Raw genomic sequence first — 22,753 nt, forward strand, 5'->3', positions numbered from 1 at the left:
GAGTATGTAACCTGAAGTGTATGTAACCTGAAGCGTATGTAACCTGAGGTACCACTGTATTGTTGTTGTTGTTTAGTCATGTCCGACTCTTCGTGACCCCATGGACCAGAGCACGCCAGGCACTCCTGTCTTCCACTGCCTCCCGCAGTTTGGTCAAACTCATGCTGGTAGCTTCGAGAACACTGTCCAACCATCTCGTCCTCTGTCGTCCCCTTCTCCTTGTGCCCTCCATCTTTCCCAACATCAGGGTCTTTTCCAGGGAGTCTTCTCTTCTCATGAGGTGGCCAAAGTATTGGAGTCTCAGCTTCAGGATCTGTCCTTCCAGTGAGCACTCCGGGCTGATTTCCTTAAGAATGAAGAGGTTTGATCTTCTTGCAGTCCACGGGACTCTCAAGAGTCTCCTCCAACACCATAATTCAAAAGCATCAATTCTTCGGCGATCAGCCTTCTTTATTGTCCAGCTCTCACTTCCATACATCACTATTGGGAAAAATATTTTATTGGGAGCCCCTAAAAGACCTCGTCCCTTGGCACCCGGCTCCTACGTCCACAGACCTGCATACGATCGCGAGCCTGTACGGCCTCCACGGCTCATCCTCGGCGCCCATCTAACTCACATGCAATTCATTCATTCATGCACTCACTCCATTCATTCTCGGCCCGCCAGCCCTTCTCCCCGCCCCTTGTCAAGTCCCAGCTAATCAGAAGCGGGCCCAGAGAAGAAGGCGGGCGGAGTGCTCGCGCCAAGCTCTGCGCAGGCGCACTTCCTCATGAAAATATGCCTATGTATACATGTTCTGGAGCCCGCCGGCGCCTGGCTCCTCCTCTTCCTCCCTGCTCTTTCCCCATCCCCATCCCATGTGTTCTAACCGCGAGGTGCCGGCTTCACGCGCTCGCGGCGCTGCTTCCACCTCCTCCGGTTCCGGCCTCGAGAGATTCGGCACAGGCGAGGCGGGCGGGCCGTTTTTCCTCCGCGGCTTCGCGGGTGAGGAGAGCGCGAGGGGGAAACGGCCGTTAAAAGGGGCGGGGGCAAAGCGCGCGCGCGCATGTCGTGACTGGGAAGGGGTGGCGGGGCGCTAGCTTCGAGGCTGCCGCGTGAGGAGGCGGTCAAACTGTCGGCCCCCCCCCCGCCAGAAAGGAGAGTCGAGGGGGGAAGGCGGTTAGGCTGAGCTAAGGAGAAGAGCGAGCGAAAAGGGTCGCCTCTTTCCCTTGGCCAAACCCTCCCCATAGGCTGCCTCGTCTGTGGGGTCGTCCCTCTCTTTCAAGGGGGCCGCCTCCGTCCTTTGCGTACCACAGATGCTCAGCGATGCTGGGTTTTTTTTGGGGGGGGGGTGAAGGGTGGGCGTTGAAGTCCAGAGACGACCCCCCCCCCCCAAAAAAAAAGCTCAGCAGACGGATCAGGAGAGCTCCCCTTCCCCAATGCAGCAGAGGTGGCTTGGGCTCGTATACAGGCCAGGGAAGGAGCTGATGATGATGAAGCCCAGTTGTGTCAGGTTATCTAACTGCCCCACAGCTGGTGCTGGTTTTTGGTCAGCATGGCCTAGAGAGGTTGAAGTGTTGGCTCTAGGAATGGCAGAGACCAGGGTTCAAATTCTCGGACCTCCCCCCTCCCATGAAGGTTTACTTTCTCTGACAACCAGATCTGCCTCGCAGGGTTGTTGAGAGGATAAAAGGTGTGCTTCCTTGGAGGAAAGGTAAAAATAATAATAGGAGTACACCCCCTTCCTTCCTTCTTTCTTTTTCTTCTTCTTGTCTCCCCTCCCGTGTAAAGAAAGGCCTCTGATCCCATCCTCAGTTGAATTCTGTGCCTCAAGAGGTTCCTATTAATGATGTGCATTCCAGCCATACCCTAAATTGGGGTGATACGGCTGGTAATATTTCAAAACTTAAATGAAGATAATATTTTATGCCCTTTTATCTGATTGAGATTTTTTTGGTTCTCATCAATCTTCTCTTTCCCTGGTCTCTTTCCTCCCACCCTCCCCTGCCCCAGTTAACCCCACATTTCTTGAAATATTTATGGGGGGGGGCAATGGAATGTGCCTGGAGAGGCATCAAATGTGTTGGATATGACACACATTCCAGCTACCCTGGCAGCTTTTCCAAAACTTTTTATTTCATATGAACAGATGAAGTAATCTGTAGACTTCCCGCATCCCTTCGTTTGCTGCAATAGACAAACAGAATTGCTGTGTTGTAAGTTTTATCAAATGCAAGTAGGCTGTAGACTGTGTAAGCTGATATGTTTGTTTATGACACTTTTAGTATACAGTACTCTCCTTCCAAGGACTCCGGGATAATGTAAGTGGTTCATGTCTTTTCATTTTATCCTTGCAATGGATTAGTGACCAATGCAGGATCATCCAGAGGAGCCATATCTCTCCATTCTAGTCTAAGAAGCTAACCACTGTGGCACACTGGAACTTTCTTTTTCCACTGGAGTAGCCATGTTAGTCTCTTGCAGCAGTTGTCAAGGTATCTGGCTCTTAAAAGGTTGAACACATTTATTATGGCATAAGTTGTTGTGGACTAGTGTTGATTTCATCAGATGCAATGTAGTCCACAGAAACTTGTGCCATGATACATTTATTAGTTTTTAAGGCTATTCATTCAGTTTGCTGTTGCTTGTGACTTAAGACACAATTAATATGCTGGATTTTATGGTGATGCAAGAGTCCTTTTGGCCCCACCCGGTCACATTACCACTATCATACACTTATATTCTTCTCCCTTATTCCATGCTGGAGGACACAACTGGCAGCAGTGGAGGAATTATGTCTACCAGAATGCCTCTTCAGAGATCTTACCGAGGTCAACCCCAAACGCTGCAAAATCATGCTGTTTGCCAGGGCTTTTAATCTGTGAAGATTTTCCTTTTTTGAAAGCACTGCTGGATGTGCCTGCTAGTTTATACACTAGTGCTTTATTATTTTTGTTTTTATTCAGATTTTAAATTTTATTTTGTAAGCTGCCTTAATTTTTAAATATATATCAAAGGTGGATTAGAAATTAATAGCATAAATAAATGACTGATGGCTCCCTTCCCTGTCCTGCTTTCCTTTATGATTTGTTCTCCTGATTACGCAGAACAAGACATATTTATGATTTGCTGTCTCACTGTTCCTTTAAGCAAGGCACACACTATAAATAAGAGTAGTGGATTTTATGAGGTTTAAAATTTTATAGGTAAAAGAATGTGTCACATTAACTTTTAAATGGAGTAAGAAGTTTTGCATACAGTTGTTCCTGTTATGCACTGTGAAGAGTCTTTGTATCAAATTTGTCCCTAAAATTCTGGGAACTTGGAAGTCAATATCCTATTTTTAGATGGACTGCCGGTTTGCTTTGGCTGTTGCAAGTTATTCTACTTTTCATTGGTAGCTATATTATTATATTTATAGACTGATATCAGTATGCCTGGTGTGTTGTGGTTTAATTTTTACTCTGCCTGCCAAAAAAGTACACAAAGCTTACGTAAAACCAATACAATACAAAGTAAGTTTCAAAATATATTAAACATTGTGAAAATGCAGAAATACAATCTAAAATGGAAACAAAATGACCAGTGAAACCATACAAAAGTTTAAAGCAAAAAGTGGTTTTAAAAGCAGCAGAATACAAGGTACAATCAACATTATAAGAAAACCTTATTCATTACAGAATACTCAGATGTAAATCCTATTGACTTCAATGGGGCTTACTGTATAGGAAGGTGTGTCTAGAATTGCTCCCTAAGGCAATAAGGGGATGGAATTAAATGTATAAATTAAGCCTAGAGTGTAACAACAACATCCAAATGGAAAATAAAGTTTAAAGTATAATTGTTCTGTCTTTATTAGTTTTAATTGGACAAAGTTCACAGAAATAAATTGGTTAAAAGATCTTTCACATACCATTGACAGTTTTGTGTAGGTGGTGTTAGTGCATTTATTCTGTAAAAACTCAAAACATTTTCTGTTACATTTTCAACATAGTTTCCATGTTTGGATTTAAATACCATTGTTCCAGTATCTAGGCAGAGATTATTATTACTACTGTGTTGTCAAATTAATTTTTCTTTTCTTTTCCAGGTATTAAAACAAATGAAGTACATTCTGGTAACAGGTGGTGTTATCTCTGGGATTGGGAAAGGAATAATTGCTAGCAGCGTTGGGACAATCCTAAAATCATGTGGCTTGCACGTAACTTCAATTAAAATTGACCCATACATTAACATTGATGCAGGCACCTTTTCTCCTTATGAGCATGGTAAGATGGAGAGAAAGAGCAAACTTTTAAACGTTAAGAATAAAATAACGCTGAGGATGTTTTGAGGGATGGTGGTGTATAATTGCACTAACTGTTGCATTGGGGTGAGGGTTTGGAATTGCCAGTGCTATAGATAGTGAGTTGGTGACAACGTTTTTAGGGTGCAATATAGAAATACTGGTTAGTATTTGTAGGGAAGAAGGTAGTTACTGTTTCAAGCAAGTCTAACTTATGAATGTCACTTGGTTTTAGGTGAAGTGTTTGTGTTGGATGACGGAGGGGAAGTGGATTTGGATCTGGGCAACTATGAACGCTTTCTTGATATCCGACTCACAAAAGACAATAATCTGACCACAGGGAAGATATATCAATATGTCATCAACAAAGAAAGGAAAGGAGACTATCTTGGGAAAACAGTTCAAGGTAGGATATTGGAACTGGGTTCACTTGGATTTAATAGAAGTCAGCATATCAGCGTTTCCAGTATTATGACAGGCCTTGTGCCTTTTGTACCACAAAGGCAATGCTTGGTTCTCTGTGTACTTCAGCTGAATGCTGTTCTGATCTGTAGCTGGCAAAAATGGGCATGTTTACATTTATCCCTTTTGCTCATTTGTTCTTGGCTCTCATGGTGGCATGCACAGTTGAGAAAAGTATACAAATAATTCTAATAATAAGGCATGACAACACTTGATAATATACATATATGTGGACAATACATAAATCACTATACTGTGGTTTGGCTTGTGAAGTTCAAATTGATCATTTATGTTGTTTGCTGACCTAAAATATCTCTGCCTTGATTCATATTATTGTCAGTATTTCTACTGTTTGGAACAGGAGTGGCAACTTCATGGGAACAATGTGTTTGGGACAAGGCTATGCTAATTCCTACATCATCTGGGTATTTATTAGGAATATTGAGAGGGGAACTAAATCAGTATATTAATGAAAATATATAAAGTATATCAAAGAAAAATATACCGTATTTACGTGAATCTAATGCACCTTCGAATTTAATGCACATCTCAATTTTTGAAACCAAATAAGTATTTGCTGGTGCCATCAAATCTAATGCGCACCCTAATTTGGCCAAAAAAAGGTGTGCAATAAATTTGGGTAAATATGGTACATAGTAGCTCTGGTTCTTGGTACCAGTTTTCCAGTGGCAGGGTCTGCTTATTTTAAATAAATATAAAAGAAGAGTAGTCCCTGTTGAGAGGGTTCTAAAACTAAGACATAATCTGAGGAATAGGATTTCAGCCCTAGTCATGTTATGTGCAAGTCACAACAAATATCTGTTGATTAATAGGGCACTGCTCTGTGTTGGGTATGGAGCATGTGAAATCTAAGATACTGGTTTTTATGATTGTTTTTAGTTTGAAAATGGACAAATATATTCCAAACACTTCACTTCTCTTCTTGTCTCGTTTTGCAGTTGTACCCCACATTACAGATGCTATCCAAGAGTGGGTAATGAGGCAAGCACGAATCCCAGTAGATGACGATGGCATAGAACCTCAAGTCTGTGTGATTGAGGTTGGTATCCATGATCTGTTGCACAGGTTAAAGGCTGAATGTTGATGTGTCTTGCTAAACCATAGTGTATTGCAGTGTGGGTGAGCTGTAGGAAGGTTGTGCCTGATGCTTATTCTCTTTCTCACTTGGCCATTGTTTTTCATGCTGGCTTGTTTCAGACAAACCATAGTTAACATTAACAGTATTCTTCTATTTTGGATGAAACAGCAAAGCAAAAGTGTAAGTGAAAATTTATGATTTCTTCCTCCTTGTGTGGGAGGAGGAGGAGGGATAGGTGGCATACGAGCCCAAGATTTGCTGCAGCTTGTTCTGGTCATCAGTTTGCAGTAATCCATGTATTTTTTTAGAGTAACATGCAAATTTGGCCAAAGAGTTGCATCTAATTTTACTCATACTTGGAATAGACTCGTTGAAATTAACAAACATGACTAACCTAGCTCTATTAAATCCAGTGAGTCTACTCCGAGTAAAACGTAGACGGATGCAACCCAATATCTTTTTATCATATATTGATACAGTACTCTGGTTAGAATTCTGATAGGGGCATTTGAGAGAGTGTCAGCAATTCCCTCCTTCCTTTTAGCAAGTTCTATCTTTGCTCATCTAAGGATTTATTTGCATTAAAATAACCTTTCCAAAGAGCATAATCTTTCCTGTGTTCTCCAGATAACATATAGCACTAATTTTCTGGGAAGATTTTGCTTGCAGTCACAGAATATGGAGGAAATCTAAAAGAAAAAATATTGGTTGGGTCAACTGGAAATGTGAAAGTGTCAAATACCTAATTGTTCTGGGTTGATCTTGCTTGGTTAGTAAACACTTCTATTTGAATCCAGGCTGAATGAGTTGAACTTTAGTTCCATTCAAAGAACTGGGATAGGATGGTTAGTTATTGCTTAGTACCCATTGAAATAAATGAAATTGAAGTGGAGGTAATTTAGTCTGGATCCAACCTATGGCTTGCATCATCCAGCATCTTATTACAAAGCATACTTTGAGGTGAACTGCCGATAGTTATACAGAGTGACATTGACGCTGTCTTTGTGTTCTAAAAACAGAGTATGGTGCTTAATTCTAGATCTCTCTGTTTTAGCTTGGAGGAACTGTAGGAGACATAGAAAGTATGCCCTTCATCGAGGCATTCCGCCAATTTCAATTCAAAGTCAAGCGGGAAAAGTTTTGTAATATTCATGTCAGTCTGGTACCACAGGTAAGATGTTCAGTATAAGGTTGCGTTTGTTGTTTCTGACTGTTGCAGCAGTACATAAGGAAATTTTGTAAGCTTCCCTCATTTTGGTAGTGTGGAAAAATAAGTTTCTCTAAAAATAAAACAAACTATTTTCATTTGTGACCTTCTTAACTAGTTTCGGAAAACGTATCAGTTCTTTAATGATGTTGCTCCATCTCAGATGATTAGAAGTGTGTCCTTGGAAATGGGAAATGAAATTGGCATTTTTTTAGCATTATGAACACCAGTACTTTAAAAAAAAATAGTATGAAAAAGGGCCTAAAGGCAAAAATATTAAGTAAAATATAGTAATTCAAGCGATATTCATATGTTTCAAAATGCAAACACTAGTTGATGTTTGTATCAAATTGCATAGATTATCTCTGGAGAAGTAACCTGAATCTACCAGGCACTACCTAAATTGTCCTGTACAGGTTTACGTGGAAGTACTTCCTATGTTCAATGGGTCTTCCCCCTCTTACATGCTTTATATTGGAGCTTTGGCATCTCAGATACGACTGCTTCACTTGATATAGTCATCATAACAATTAGGTTACAAAATCCTATATACAGTATTAAATCCTTTCGGAAATAGTAGGAACTACTGCCACATAAACTTTTCTTTTTATGTCAGCTTTTTGTGGCAAGGTTGCTATCATATAGTTGATTACTCAAGTATTTAATATCCAGTAAGAAATCACTGGCTTCTGAAATAATGTAAGTATATATCTTAGTATATGGCCATAACATTGATAGCTGCTTCCATTTGTATTGTAATAAATTCAGTGGAGCCTTACATACATAGAAAAATACCCAAAATTCCTGTGAGTTTTGTTCATCGAAATAGAAGCATTTAATCATGTTCCCGAAAGCATCTGATAAGGAATTAATCAGTATAGGCACATTTAATACTAAATTGTTCAGCGAGCCTTATTATAGCATGTGAAGCTGTCTTCTAATGATGTTCAGATAAAATCAATTTTACATTATTCTGGGTCAGTGAAAAATACTTTATTTTGCTGTTATTGCTTGCTGTTTCAGTGATTTGTTAGATTTGCTAAAACTTGGATGATGGCTGTATATGTTGCTGCAGTACATAATACTTTGGAGGCTGTAGATTTGACACACTGTCTTCTCATACATATTTCTTGATGCTTGTGTGCTAGCCAAGCTCTACAGGAGAACAGAAGACAAAACCCACCCAGAATAGTGTTCGTGAACTCCGGGGTCTTGGTCTCTCACCAGATCTGGTAAGTTTGCTGTGGCATGTAGAAACACACTCGACTGGTTTTATAGAAGTTTTCAAATGTCATAAGTCATGGGGTGGAGAGAGTTGTTTTAAATGATGCCATATCGACAAATAGCCATGAAGCATTTTGTTTGCAGAAGGCAACAAGGCAGATTTCATTAACCTACCAAGTGCTAAAGGTTAGGTTTATAACCTGGTGCAGTATTGTTTGATAACTTACTGTTTTCATTCCTAGATTGTATGCAGATGCTCCACGCCTCTAGATACCTCAGTAAAAGAGAAGATTTCCATGTTCTGTCATGTAGAACCAGAACAGGTAAAAATTCTTTAAATGTATGTGTTTTGATATCGTTGGCACATTTATTTGTGTACAGTTGTACATCCGCGTGTGTGCACAGAAGCGGTCCACCGGTTGCGAAAACTTCGGGATACGGCCGGACCTCCTGTTCGCAACCGGAGGTACCACTGTACTTAGGTCATAGATCTGGTCTGTGCATGTAGCAAAATCTTCCCTTTGCAATATACAGCATATAAAGTTTTTTTTTTTACAAAAAAAATAAATAATTCTCCCAGGTACTAGAGCTGTGTATTATGCACATCATAAATGTGACAGTGAGTATTCTTTCTCTTATTGAACAGGTAATTTGTGTTCATGATGTCTCTTCCATCTATCGGGTACCTCTTTTACTAGAGGAGCAAGGGGTGGTTGATTATTTCCGACACCGGCTTGACCTTCCCATTGAAAAGCAGCCTAGGAGAATGCTCATGAAATGGAAGGAGATGGCTGACAGGTGAGCTCGCTCGTAGGAAGCAACTGTGCTATTCTGACAGACTGTGTTAGCAGAGGAGCGGCTAGGAGGAGAGCTTGTTTCCTTAGCCCTCCTGAGCTCCAGAGTATTTTAGCAAGAATAGATTCTCTTCCTAACTATTCGCCTACAGAAAAACTGTAGATAAATCTTTTTACAGGTACAGTAAGTTAGAACTTGGCAAATTTCCTGTGTTAACCTTTATAGTCTTATCTTAACTGGACTGAAGTAGCTATAATATGTGGATGAGTACTTAGAATCATAGAGCTGGAAGGGGCACCACGGGTCATCTAGTCCAACCCCCTGCAATGCAGGAATCTCAACTAAAACATCCATGACAGATGTCCATCCAACCTTTGCTTAAAAACCTGCAGTAAAGGGAATTAAGGGAAAGATTTAAACTTAATTAAGGCTACAATCCTATACCACTAAGCTGGGAGTATGCCCCATTGAGCCCAATGGCATGTTTCTCAGTAGACATGCCTTCATGTAGAGAAGCCTAAAACTCCCCTCTTATCCCCATATCTTCATTCTGTAGTGGTAGAATCAATTTTATAACCTCAGGGATCTACCATCTTATATGCATATATAGACCAGACCTGAGAATTCTCATGCTGAATCATATTATTCATTCAACATTTGGCTTTGTATGCCTGGGCTGTAAACATATACAATATTGCATATGTGCTGCCAAAGCGAGAGGCTGCTTGATCATGCAGGTCTGATCTTTTAACTAATTATTTTAGCCAAAAGTATATAGTTTGCGCTTTTAAAGGTTAAAGATAGAAGATATAGTGTTGTGCTTTTTTGTTTTGTTCACACAGATATGATCGCTTATTGGAGACCTGCTCTATTGCTCTTGTTGGCAAATACACAAAGTTTTCAGATTCCTATGCTTCTGTCATCAAAGCTTTGGAACATTCTGCCCTGGCTATCAATCACAAGCTTGAGATCAAGGTATGCTTTTCCACTAGCCCCAGCAGAATCGCTGTCTCCTCTGGATTCATGTTTAAAGCAAAGGGCAGCAATAACCAGGATGTACTTTCCTGTTTTGAGAATGGTGCTTCAGCAGCAGCCAAGGTGCCAATATTTCCAGCCCATAAATACTCATGCACAAAAAACTACTGTATTTAGAAAAAACACAATCCATTTAATGTTACATTCAAGCAGCACTGAGGATAAAAAAGCTTACTAACCTGCTGCTACTTGCATAGCCATTGGACATAATTGGTGGTATAGAAGCATAATGGTGATTCTGTTTCGAATCCCCAACTGGGTACTCTTCCTTTCCAGGGGACAAAAGATTTTGGAAAGCTTGCCGTATAAAATACATGAATGGGGAAAGAGGCAATCCATTCTTCCCTTGCCCCCCACAAAAGTGGATAGGAAGGTCACTAAGCAGAATATAGGTTTTGTTTACTTTAAACAGCAATTCAGATCTAGAATATACAGGGGAAGGGAAGGCAGCCTGGTGCCTTTCAGAAGTTCTGGGCTACATCTCTCATCAGCCTCAGTCAGCATGGACAATAGTGAAGGATGATGGAATTTGAGGTCCAGAATGTCTGGAGGGCTACAGTTTGCTGCTACAGGAATTCAAAACCCTCTTGGGAAGAGCTCATGTATGTAATGTGACACCTTGAAACCTCCATCTTTGGAGCTTCAGAGCAAACAAGACAACAGTTGTCATGATGGCAGAAGCCCTCCACCAAATGGAAGGCTCTTAAACTGTTTCAGCCTATGTGGATGTCTTCCTTCACAAACTGTTGGATTATCGGATTGTTTCAGAAAAGATTGCATCCCACCCATCCTTCTCTCTTGCATTTCTTACTATACCCGGTCTCTGCACTTGGTGACTGTGCCTCCAATTCTAGAGCGCCAAGGATATTGGAGAGGGGTGGTAGAAGCCCTTTTGGCTCCAAACAGCAAAGATTTGTGAACAGAACAATAAATTGACCATCAAAAATAACATCTGTTTTACAATACAAGACCTGTATTTTTTGATGGGTGCAAAAATTCCGTGCTTCAATAATTGGAACAGTTGTGTCATACGTAGTTTTGGGGAAACAAAAAGAAATATGTGTCAATCTCTTCAGATAGTGTTTGATCTGGTTGTATAATAATACCAGCAGTGAGGGAGGGGAAAAGCTTTTTGCTCCAGTGAGCTAAAAAAGTGGTACCTCTGATTCTGCTTTAATCTCACGTTTTTAAAAAATTGATTTCTTCCTAGTACATTGATTCTGCTGACTTGGAACCAGCTACTCTCCAAGAAGAACCAGTTCGATACCATGAGGCCTGGCAGAAACTCTGCAGTGCTGAGTAAGGCATACATAACCTTGCTTTCCTCCTTGAGATGCAGTGACTCCTACTGGCATCATTCTAGGCTTCTTTTATTGTTCCCTGGTTGGCTCAGTAGTCTAGTCTGGCTGGGCCTGTTTATATAGAGTTAGAGTGGCCGTTTTCCTTTTTATCTTATGAGCCAAGTAGACAGTGGAGTCGTGGAAATGGATGGATGAGGTTAACTTAGGTTCATTAATATCAGTAGGTCTGTTCAGGGCAGAACTTAGTTGCACAAAACCCAACGTGCCACATATCCTGTTACTCAATGGCAAGAAATCATACTGCCACAAATAAGAGTCTAGTTATATATTAATAACCAGTGGTCTTTCAATAGCAGTTGATTGCAATTGTTACATAGATCCTGCATACTCAGAGGCAATTTGCCACTGAATACCAGTTGATAACTCTGAAGAGTAGCTCATTTGGTAGAGCATGAGACTCTTAATCTCAGGGTTGTGGGTTCGAGACCTACGTTGGGTAATAGATTCCTGCACTGCAGGGGGTTGGACTAGATGATCCTCATGGTCCCTTTCAACTCTATAATTCTTTGATGATGGTGGCAGGATTCTGGAACAGAGTATATTAATGAGATTCACTTTTTAGCTGTGAATTCATCCTTTCCCCCCAATAAATATTTTTATTGAGTGTTTATGTATAAAGATAAAAAACAAAGGCAATATAGTACAATAAAACCTCAAAAAGATAGAGTGGGGCATAAACCAAATATATGTATACAATTCTATCCCATGTATACATAATCAGAAGTAGTGTATATTGCATTTTAGTCGTGCACTCCAAATTTCCAAGGATACTGCAGGCAGCGGTTGAAGGTTTACACTTCCTTGGAAGGAATGTCTACTTGCATCTCTGACCCTTGTCATACATAGATTGATACTGCAGAGCACCTTAATCATTCTGAATAGTCTCTTTTGGAGATGAGGAGCAAAACAGCCATGTTGTTCAGCCTTTGAAGCCAGTCCCCTTTTATATGCTTCAGTTGCCTGGCTTCACCAGGATTACTCTAATTAAACAACAGCTATAAATGTAAAATATTTGTTTGAGGGGAACTACACATTTGGTGGAGACTTTTGTCTGGAAACCTGCATGTCTGCTAAGTAGCAAAGAGATTTTGAAGGTCAGACGCAGCAGGCAACCCTGCACAATATACTTTACTTTAAGCATGCCTTTCTGCTGTTGCTTTGCAGTTATTTGGAAAAGATCCAAGAGTGTTCACTGAACTTCTGAAACTCCCGCCCCTTGGGAGTGATTAATGAAATGCGTGAAAGAAATGGACAAATTAGTGAATGTCATATATAGGAAGAATGGTAGCCGTTAGAAAGTTAATATGCTGAAAAATGGACATGTTCTATAGATCGCTGGCAGATGCACTGGACATATGACCCGAAAGGAATGTATTTGTATACCCTGGTGGTGTAATTTGCATTTTTGAATCGCTCTGTTCTGTTTCTGTGTAGACGTTTAAAGTTTAAAATAATAATGAAAAGCTTTGTGGAATGCAGATTGTTCACCTTCCTGCATTGCAGGGGTTGGACTAGATGGCCCTTCATGTCCCTTCCAACTCTACAATTCTATGATTCTATGAAAGTGTAACAGTCTTTCAGGTGTCACTGAATGGATTTCTCCCCCCCCCCCCTTTTATGCAGTGGAATCTTGGTTCCAGGAGGGTTTGGTGTTCGAGGAACGGAAGGGAAGATCCAAGCTATTTCTTGGGCAAGAAAACAGAAAAAACCCTTCTTAGGTGAGAGATGATTTTTTATTATTATTGCACACCAGGTAGAGGTTTTAACTATTAGGCAATAATCCACTCTAATACCTCAGGATCAGGTAATTGAGTTGCTGTGCAGCCTGTCAAATGTAAGAGGCAACTGGCAAGAGGAGTTTCTGGTTTACACTGATCAATATCTGTTTTCTTCATGACTTTGAGCTTGCTTGGGGGACATACAAGCAGAGATCAGCATCCCCTGTACAGCGCCCCCCCCCCATGACATTTTTGTCAACTTTGTGCTTATGTGGCCCCTGATGCAAATAGTGGTTGCTATGACAGAGTTATTGGGGACTTGAAGAGAGTGCTTGTGCTGTCTTTTTCTGCAGGAGTCTGCTTGGGAATGCAGCTAGCAGTTGTGGAATTTGCCCGCAATATCCTGGGTTGGAAAGGTAAATGCAATGATATAAAAACACTTCATTGGGGATGGATTTATGGGTGCCAATACTTAAGATTGCTAATGACTGGTGTTTCTAGTGGATTGGTATAAATTACTACCTGTGACATTTAAAATGACTAGCCTTAAAGGGGAACAGCACCCATTTTTCTTCGCTCTGTCCTTGTAACTGTTTTCCAAGCCACAGACATCTGCTATGCAAACTGTTGTATTCAATTGAACTGACTGGAATAGGAGGCAGTATTTCCAATGCATTTACTACTGATCTTAGAGTTTCACAGGATAATAGTTAAGATCTGTGTAGCTTGAGAGTGCTTTAGGGACATATTGTCTCCGTAATCCCTGAATCAAGTCTGCAGGATGGGTCACAGGTATTCATGATAGCATGACCAGTACAGCCCAACTCACATCATGAGCACCCTGAAAAGTATTCTTTAGCTGTGTGTTATGTTAATATTTCTGAGTTTTGTGCCTAGAGGCTCCTTTTTGAAAAAAGAAGCCTTATATGGTATGGGATGTGAGTAGTTAAAGGTTGGACTGTGAACCATAAGCCCATAGCTAAATTATACTTTGGTCATGATCTCAAACCCTCACTTGCAGCCCTGCAATTTGGGGTTAATGCTGACCTATCCTGCAGACCTAGTGACTGATGGAAAGTTGGGGTTTGCACTGCTAGCCATATCTGATCAACATTTGTAATTGGCAGATGCCAACTCTACAGAATTTGACCCCAAAACTACACATCCAGTGGTAAGTATGATGTAATTTTTGAGCCCAGGGTGGTTTTACTCCTTGCACGTCCAGAGCATTTAGCATTTTTACATAGAGAACCAAAAATATGAAATACGTTGGCTGGCTTGCACAGAAATTAATGGCAAGAATAGACGGTTGGGGTGTGAAACATACTCCCCTTATGGTCTTATGGAATGCAACCACAAATTGATGAATGGAGCATTGTGGCTATGGTGCCTATCTCTGTTGCATTGTATAAGTCAAAACTTTCAAGGCTGTATTCAATTGAGTTTTACTCAGAGTCGAACCATTGAAATTAATGGTCCTAATGTAACCATAATCATTAACTTTAGTAGGTCTACTCTGGGTATGACAAGTTTTGGCCCATATGCCTGGAGAGAAAGCAAGACCTCTCTATCCATGTGGGACATAATGTTCAAATACGTAATAATATGGCATGTCAAATTTGATGCATATAGGCCCAGGATGTAGGATCATTTACAGTTAACACCATATTTCTGCTTTTATGTTGTTTTATTGATTTTATTGATTTTTTTAAATTTATGGACATTTATAGCCCACCTTTCCTTCAAGGAGCTCCGTGTTTTATCCTCACAACAGCCTTGTGAGGAAGCTTAGGCTAAGAGACAGTGACTTGCCCATGGTCCCCTTGAGCCTATGTGTCTGTTGCATCTCTCTTCTCCCTCCTCGCCCCCAGCCAACCTACAGAACTGAATGACTATCTGTTTTGTATGGAAATTCCAGGCCGTTCCACTACAGAGCCCCATGACTCCTCTCTAAAGTAATCTCTTTTTTTTTAAAAAAAAAAATTTATTGGGTTTTCCGCTTTTATAAAAACAATACAGACACAAAAATAACACAAGACAAAAACATGTATAAATTCAGCAGATCCTCGTTTCATAACCTTGTTCCCTGACTTCCCCCCACCCCCCCTCGTGCATCCCAATTCCCAAGATTATATCGGCAAGTTGGTATTTCTCCTCTTAACCATCTTATTCATTTTATTACCTCTTTTCTAATAAAAAAAAAATTGATTTTCCTAAGTTGGACTTAAGTTCTCTTCCATCGATTTTTCATTTTATCTTAATTAAAAGTCATATTAACCAAACCTAAAAGTCTTAAGAGTTTTTAAGAATCTCCTCTTCCCTCCCTCCCATCCCCGGTTTTTGTCCCTTCCCAATAAAAATCCAAAGTCAAGATTCTCAGCCTGGGTTCCTCACGTCCGAGGCTTTCAAGTCTCTTTCAGTCCCTCTCCGCCGGTCTTGTTGGTAGTCCTTTATGTCAGTCGTCGAGTCTGGAAAAAGTTCTTTCACCATCAAAGTATATTCTCTTCCCACAAGGAGATTTGAAAGCAACTGCTGGAAAATTTCCACAAAGCCTGTATCTTCAAAATCAAAGTCCAAACGGAGGCCCCAATCATATTTCTTTATTTTAAGTTCCTGTATTCCATATTGTCCCAGAACCTCCTCCTTCTTCTTCTGCGTCTTTCGCAGACTTGTGGTAGATATGTTCCCAGAGTCTCCTTGCTTGTGTTCCACAGATGTCAGCTTTTGGTTGTTGCTTCCCAAGGTTACTTTCTCTTTTTCTTGTTTAGTCTCTTCCACCTCTGTAGACATTGTTTCCCATTCAGCTGTGGATTCTTTCTCATTCAGGTCCTCAATACAAACAGCAGAGTTGCCTGTTCCCAAGGTCATAGTCATAAGTTGTTTATTCATGGCTAAGCTCTGCTCTTGTAAGATTCCCACCAATTGAAACATCCTTTCGATTTCCACTAGTAACTTTCCATCCACAGCCATTGTATCCATGTAGTTTCACAGAATTCCCCCTAGGGGGAATCTGGTTACTTATTAGTCTTTTCTCCAACAGTCCTTTAACTTATTATTATTACTTTGTTTCCAACAATTTTGGCTCAATTATAACTCGTCTTAATCCAGAGGGATCTTAGATAGTGATTTTTCCACTTTAAACTGCCCGTTTGGCAGCTTTGACAGCTGTCAAACTCCGCAGCTCTTACACAGGCACAAAGGCAGGACGTTCCTGAGCCCGGGAGGGGGGGTTGTTTAAAACAAAAAGAGGGTCTCCAAAACTCCACTCTCCAGCACAAAATTTCCTTTAGCTAAATCTTGAAAGTTAGTGTCCTTTTTAACTCACCCCACCAAGGGTAGGCTCTCCAGCTTAGCTCTTATGTCGTTGCTTAGATCGTCTGCAAGGGGGGGGGGGTGCGGACTTCCTTTTAGCACCCCCCCCGGTCGTCTCCAATTCAGGGTAAAATTTTTAAAGTCCCAATCCGTCTTACTCACGGGTAATTCTTTCAGTCCAGATTTTCAAGGAAGGAAGTCAGCGCTCTCTGGTCATGGCTCGCGGCTTCGCTCCACCGAGGTAGCGGTCGACTCTCAGTGCCACGCCACCCCCGTATCCTCTCCGCAGCCTTTAAAAAGGCTCTTCGTGGATCAGGGGGGGCGCTTAAGGCACCCGCCGAGTCTTCAGTCCGCAGGCTTCCGCGCCTGCGGTTTTTAAGGGTCCCCACGTCGCCGGCGCGGCAAAGACCCGTCCTCAGTAGAGCCGATTCCCTCCGCAGCTCGGAGGGAATCCGCCATTTCCAGATCGCGTCAACCCGGAAGTCCTTCTCTAAAGTAATCTCTTGGCTTGATTGAAATGTGATGAAACCAGTTTTCTACTTGTAGAACACAAATGATTAAGATTGATGTTTATGGCCTTTTGTTTATGCCAAGAGCTACCCTTTGATGTATGCTTATCTTCTAATTCCTTTTCAATCCCATTGTCCTCTTTTGAATTACTTTCCTCAGATCGTAGACATGCCGGAGCATAATCCTGGTCAAATGGGTGGGACCATGAGGCTTGGGAAGAGGAAGACAGTTTTTCACACCAAGAACTCAGTCATGAGTATGGCTCTTCTTAGACCTATGTTACCTCTCCTCCTTTGTATTCCACTTTCCTTTTGCTTGTTGGTGAACAGTGATGGTACAAATGCATGATCTATTGTGTTAAGTACTGGAAGATTTTGTGCTAAATGGCTCCCACTCCTGTTGTTATTTTAATTGATCAGTCTCCTTCCACGTATGTCCCTTGGCGATGCACACAACATATAATAAAAGCAGTTTCAAAACGGCACAAAAAAATAACAGATGAGTTTAAAAGCAATACAAAATGGATAAATATGGCAGAGATGTGTTGATCCAGTTGGAAAGTTTCTTGGAACAAACTTTTCAGGAACAGACTTTTTCTCTCATTTCATACCAAAACTTTGTGGTGGTGCAGGGACTTAATGGTAGCAAGTTTAGTGTAGACAAGAAATACTACTTCATACAATGCATATGTAAATTATAGAATTCACTGTTAGAAGATGTGATGGCCAGTAGTTTTGATTTTAAAGGGGATTAGACAGCTCAGTCTGTGGCTGCTGACCGTGATGGTTAAATAGAACCAGGTCCAGAGATGATATGCCAGTTGCTGGGGAGTGACAGGAGGAGACAATTGCCTTGATGTCATTATTGAAGTTCTTGGAGGCATCTGGTTGGCCACTGGGATGTAGCACGTTGGTTTAGATCAGGGTGCCCAAACGTTTTTCAAAGAGGGCCAGATTTGATGAAGTGAACATGCATAAGGGATTGAACTTGTTGAGCTTTTGTTAGGATTTGACCCCAATAAATATACTGCCATGGGCTGGATAAAAATGGCTGGGGGGCCAGTCAGGTCCCCAAAACAGACTTTGGACATGCCTAGGCTGGTCTAGCAAGTCTCTTCTTTATCTTCTTTGGTGATCCAGTAGAATTCTGAAATTTATTCTTTGGAGGCGAAGGTGTGGTGTTAATGTGTTTAGCCAGTCTGTAATAAGCACAGCCATATTTTCTCCATGGATAGGAAAACTGTATGGAGACGGTGACTATTTGGAAGAGAGGCACAGACACAGATACGAGGTATGCAGCAATATTTATCAACCCCTGCCACCACATTGGCTTTTCTGAAGAGAAGTGATTGTATGACACCACTTTCCCTTCCACAGGTAAACCCAGAGTTGAAAAACACCTTTGAAGAAAACGGTCTGAAATTTGTGGGCCAGGATGTCGAAGGAGAGCGAATGGAGGTGGTTGAGCTGGAAGGTAAGCACTTGAATTAGTAGCTGGGAGACTGACACTGTTGTCTTAGGCAACAACAAATATGGAAAGAGGGACTCTTCCTTCCTTGGATGGGGAGAATGAATGGCAAGTACCGCAATAGTTAGTAGATGCAGCAGAGAGACGGATGATGGTAATCAGAAAAGCTTTATATTGCCTATGTACTTTGGCCTGGCCTTGCCGATTGAGAGGGCTTCAGATAGTAACCTAACAAAGCATGTTACCACCTTCTCTCCTAGAGCATCCATTTTTTGTCGGTGTTCAGTTTCATCCAGAGTTCCTCTCCAGACCTATAAAGCCATCTCCTCCTTACTTCGGCCTCCTCCTGGCTTCTGCAGGGAGGCTCACACATTATCTACAGAAAGGATGCAGACTCTCCCCCAGGTAAGTTCAGCTTGAGTGTCTTGGCTCGTGGTATAACTGCCGGCTTGGCAGTGTTTTCTGTTCAGCATGGTGCACCAATGAAAGGCTGTCTCCTATTTCTGTTAGGCATAAAAACCTTAAGGCTGTATTGTATCTTCCTTCCTTGAACTTGGGCCTACAATATCAGTAATGCCTTTGTAGAATGAAAGTGTAGGGAGTTGTGCTTCTACTGTGGCTCATTAGTCTCTGGCTTAATCTCCCTCCTTAGGAAAATTGGTCTGCTTTTATCTTTTGTTGCAGCTGACATCAGTATACTGTTCGTTAAGTAGTGGAGAATACTGCTGACACATATTTTGGGTATCAGTGTCCTAAATGCTCTTTGTCATGATTAAGGCCAGTCTTCTGGTATCATTCCACTTACAAAGAAATTGCTACCAAACAATCTCTCCCTGCTTTCCATCCCAGTGTAGTCTGGCACTATAGTACTGCCTGCCAAAGGCTTGTGGAGTTTTGCCAGACTCAGAATGACTCTTCACAAAATTGCACTCTCTAGGAGCTTTGTCTCGGAGAAGCTGCAAGGGGACGTGCACAAGGCTTACATTTTCTGTTCAACATAGTGAAGGAGGAAGTCCATTCATCTCCCCTGCATTTTGGTGTGTGTTCTAGAGATGTGGCAGTCTCCTGTATATTTCCTCTGGCAAAATGCATGCTCCCCCCACCCTTGTACGCCACACATGGTATCCTTTATTGCTAGTCTGCCCAGCACTTGAAGTTGCCCCTAGAATAAAAGGCTGCAAGAATCCTTAATGTCACCTGGTCAGTGCCTGCCCTCTGCACTAAGAAGGGCCATGCCTTTTTAACCAATTGGGCTATTTTTAAGAACAATACAAGCCACAAATTGGATGTATAAGAATCCTCAAAGGCTGGAAAACAGGCCTGGTGTCAGCACCTGATATCCTAGAGCAGCTGTTGGGACTCTGGTGGCCCAGCAAGGCCCACCAGCACTGATGTCTCTGCTCCCCCTTCCACCCCCAGTTATGTGACTGGGGTCCGAAAGCCGTATTTATTTCATTCTGTACCCTAGAGCAGTGTTTCCCAACCGGTGTTCCGCGGCACACTAGTGTGCCGTGAGACATCGGCTGGTGTGCCGTGGGAGGAAGGCGGGCGAGTCGGGCAGTGAGAGGCGGCGGCGGCGGCGGCGAGGATCCGCGTCGAGCCGGGGGCGGCTCCGCGGTGGTGGTGCCGAGCGGCGGGGCAGCGTGCGCAAAAGGGAGGATCGCGAGACAGCGGAGGAGGAGGAGGCCGGCATGTCCGGGCAGCAGCAGCAACAACAGCAGCAGCAACTCCCGCCGCCGCCCCCTCCTCCGCCCGCTATCGCCGCCACCACCACAACAGCCGCCGCCGCCTCAGCTGCCCTCGCTCTGCTGCCTCCTCCCACCCCGGCAAGGGGGAGGGAAAAAACTTTCGCTTTTGTGCGTCCCTCCCGGCGTGACGCTGCGCGCTGACGTCACGGGGCGGGGCTTTAATGGTGGTGTGCCGCGAGATTTTTTTCCGGCTAACAGGTGTGCCGTTGCCCAAAAACGTTTGGGAAACACTGCCCTAGAGTGACACTAGGTCAGATGCTGTGGGGCACTGTGAGAAATTAAAATGTTGCTGTTGTCACTGCCAGATTTTCTGAGAAGGACCAGCTAGGCTATTTTGTGGAAGTCTGCCATAGGCTGTAGTTCCTGACTGGCTAGATCATTTAGATGAACTTGCATTTGTAACTAATGAACCAGAGCCAGTGTGTAGAAGTGCTTATCTTTCTAATGGTCTGAATGTTACAGGGATACCTACAGCGACAGAAGCGGAAGTAGTTCACCAGACTCTGAGATCACAGAACTGAAATTCACTGCGGTGAATCATGAGTGATTGCTGGTAATGCTGTCCTTTCATGTTCTGAACTTTCAAATTATCTTTCTTCCATCTCTCCCAGTTGTGAATTTGGGCCAAATCTCTGGGCGTTTCTTAACCATGGGGGGGGGGGGGGAATTGTCTGGTCTTAGTGCTTTCAGACTGGGAGGAGTGGCATCTCAAAGCATAGTGCACAAATACAGGCAAAGCTAAATATACCATGTTGAACCTGGCTATTGTGCCTTGGTAGCAGTGACATTTCCATTAACATTGCCTTGGGTCCTTTGGTGGAAAGGAAAAGCAGTGTGGTGTAGTGGTTAGAGTGTCAGACTAAAGAGACAAGGATTCAAATCCACAGTTTGCCATGAAGTTCTCTGGGGGATGTCAGTGACCAACCTGTTCTGTAAAGATGTGTCAGGAGAGAAATAGGCAAACATTTTATGCTACTGAAAGCTAGCTAGCATGTAAATTGGGCCACATTCCCTTCTGAGTAACTGTTTGGGGGCCATGTCGGTGGGTGGTGTCAGAAGGAAACATACATTTGACTAGTTAACACTTATGCGCGTGCACACACACACACACAGATTATCCTCCATTCAGACAAGAGGCAGTCAGAGTTCAAGGAGTTTCCAGCCAGGCAAAAATACTCGAGAAAGTATGGAGCATGAGCAGTGAGAGGGGTGGCTGAGGATGGTGTGTGGCCTGGGGAAACTCCCAAGGGCCAGATGGGAGAGGCTTGGGTTTCTGGGCCTGAGGTTTCTCACCCGTGATGTAAATATACTAAAACAAATGCATTTCTTTTATTTTAAAAAATCATTTTGTCTCTCTTACCTACCCTCCTCCCCACCATTCCAGATATGCCTAATTTTCAGAAGATCCTTCATTCCTTCGATGCAATAGTTGAACTGCTGGAGTCTTTTAAATCACGTCACATTAATTGTATTTTGAAAAATCATGGCACACTTCTTTTGTTCATTTAAACTTATTTTGTATTCTGAGAAGCTGACACAGTGGTGCTCACCCGTGCATGATGGTGAGCTTAAAAACAAGAACTTCAGAAACAGAGCAAAGAGGGGGACAAATTCTGGATTTCTGAAGAGCCTTGATACACCAGTGTCAGTGTTGCCAAGGAGAATATGTGTCTAGGCTTTCTGTTCACTTCCATTGTGGTTGGTTTAAATTGCAGTATTTACTCTCTTGGTGGATTGTGGGAAGGGAGGTGCCACAAAGAGGGAATAACTTGACACATATTGAGAGAAGCAAATTGGTGAGATTTGGTGCCACCATTGAACCTTTGTTCCAGGAGATTCCTCTTCCTGCCGGTCAAATCTTAGGGTATTTGGTTAATTCTAATCCTAAACAAGTCATATTATGCTGCAGTGATATAATTAAAATAGAGTATAACACCACCACCCTTTTAGAAGCTTGTGATGGGCAGTTTTTGTTTTTGTCCTGCTTCCTGGACTGCCATAACTCCTTGCATCAAGGGGGCCATGTGTACAAGAAAGTGACTTTTCAGAAGCTGCCTTTGCAACTCTCATTGAGAGACTTGCCTTGGACTAAAAAGTCCGAGGCCTCACACTGCTGGGAACTTGTCATGTGACACATATGCAATATGTGGCCTGTGCTCAGCAATATATTTACTCCATCCCAAAGAGGAAAAGGGCGACGCTAGGCTTCTGCAAAAGGCGGGAGCTGCATGAAACAAGTGTTTGTAATCTCCCCTTTTCCAGTGTAGGTTGTAAGCTACCTTTCCAGCAAGCTAGGAGAAACTCTGTTACTAAAAAAATGTACCGCATATCTAAACACTTCTGAGTTTAATAAAACTTGGGGAACACAATCTGTGTGTCTGTTCTGGTTATCTATCAAACTTGAGGACTCATTTTACACTCGCCCCCCTTCACCATCTTGCTGTAAGATGGTGTCTACTTCATACCTGTTTCTCCTTCCTGCGAATGGGTTATGTCAGCAACTTCCTGGATAAGTAGTTGAAGAAAAATGCTGTTATGGAAAGCAAGGGC

General features: G+C 42.3%; 1 protein-coding gene across 4 annotated transcripts; it reads left to right on the plus strand.

Annotated features, from left to right (window-relative positions):
• The first annotated feature begins 796 nt into the window (after nt 1-796).
• Nucleotides 797-22,572, plus strand: CTPS1 (CTP synthase 1). Of its 4 annotated transcripts, XM_081201948.1 has the most exons (20): nt 840-985; nt 2,346-2,475; nt 4,071-4,248; nt 4,501-4,671; nt 5,687-5,787; nt 6,881-6,997; nt 8,182-8,265; nt 8,500-8,580; nt 8,904-9,055; nt 9,895-10,027; nt 11,298-11,386; nt 13,072-13,166; nt 13,520-13,582; nt 14,294-14,337; nt 17,148-17,244; nt 18,223-18,278; nt 18,365-18,461; nt 18,716-18,860; nt 20,666-20,756; nt 21,588-22,572. In XM_081201948.1, the coding sequence occupies exons 3-19, from the start codon at nt 4,083-4,085 to the stop codon at nt 20,748-20,750; spliced, it is 1,776 nt and encodes a 591-aa protein (XP_081058074.1). In that variant the 5' UTR covers nt 840-985; nt 2,346-2,475; nt 4,071-4,082; the 3' UTR covers nt 20,751-20,756; nt 21,588-22,572. The 4 variants fall into 4 exon arrangements, with proteins under 4 accessions (XP_081058073.1, XP_081058074.1, XP_081058075.1 ...); XM_081201947.1 differs by lacking the exon at nt 2,346-2,475 and having other exon boundaries at nt 797-985; XM_081201949.1 differs by lacking the exons at nt 840-985; nt 2,346-2,475 and adding an exon at nt 1,416-1,694.
• Nucleotides 22,573-22,753: the final 181 nt, after the last annotated feature.

The sequence above is a fragment of the Podarcis bocagei genome (assembly GCF_964188305.1).
Source record: "Podarcis bocagei genome assembly, chromosome: 7".
NCBI classification, from domain to species: Eukaryota; Metazoa; Chordata; class Lepidosauria; order Squamata; family Lacertidae; genus Podarcis; species Podarcis bocagei.

What these genes read in the sequence shown, in the direction of transcription:
- CTPS1 (XM_081201947.1), top strand. Translation starts at nt 4,083, where the DNA reads ATGAAGTACATTCTGGTAACAGGTGGTGTTATCTCTGGGATTGGGAAA. An exon ending in ATGTCAGTCTGGTACCACAG is followed by an intron (nt 6,998 to 8,181) that starts GTAAGATGTTCA and finishes CTTGTGTGCTAG; the next exon opens with CCAAGCTCTACAGGAGAACA. An exon ending in TGGAAGGAGATGGCTGACAG is followed by an intron (nt 9,056 to 9,894) that starts GTGAGCTCGCTC and finishes TTGTTCACACAG; the next exon opens with ATATGATCGCTTATTGGAGA.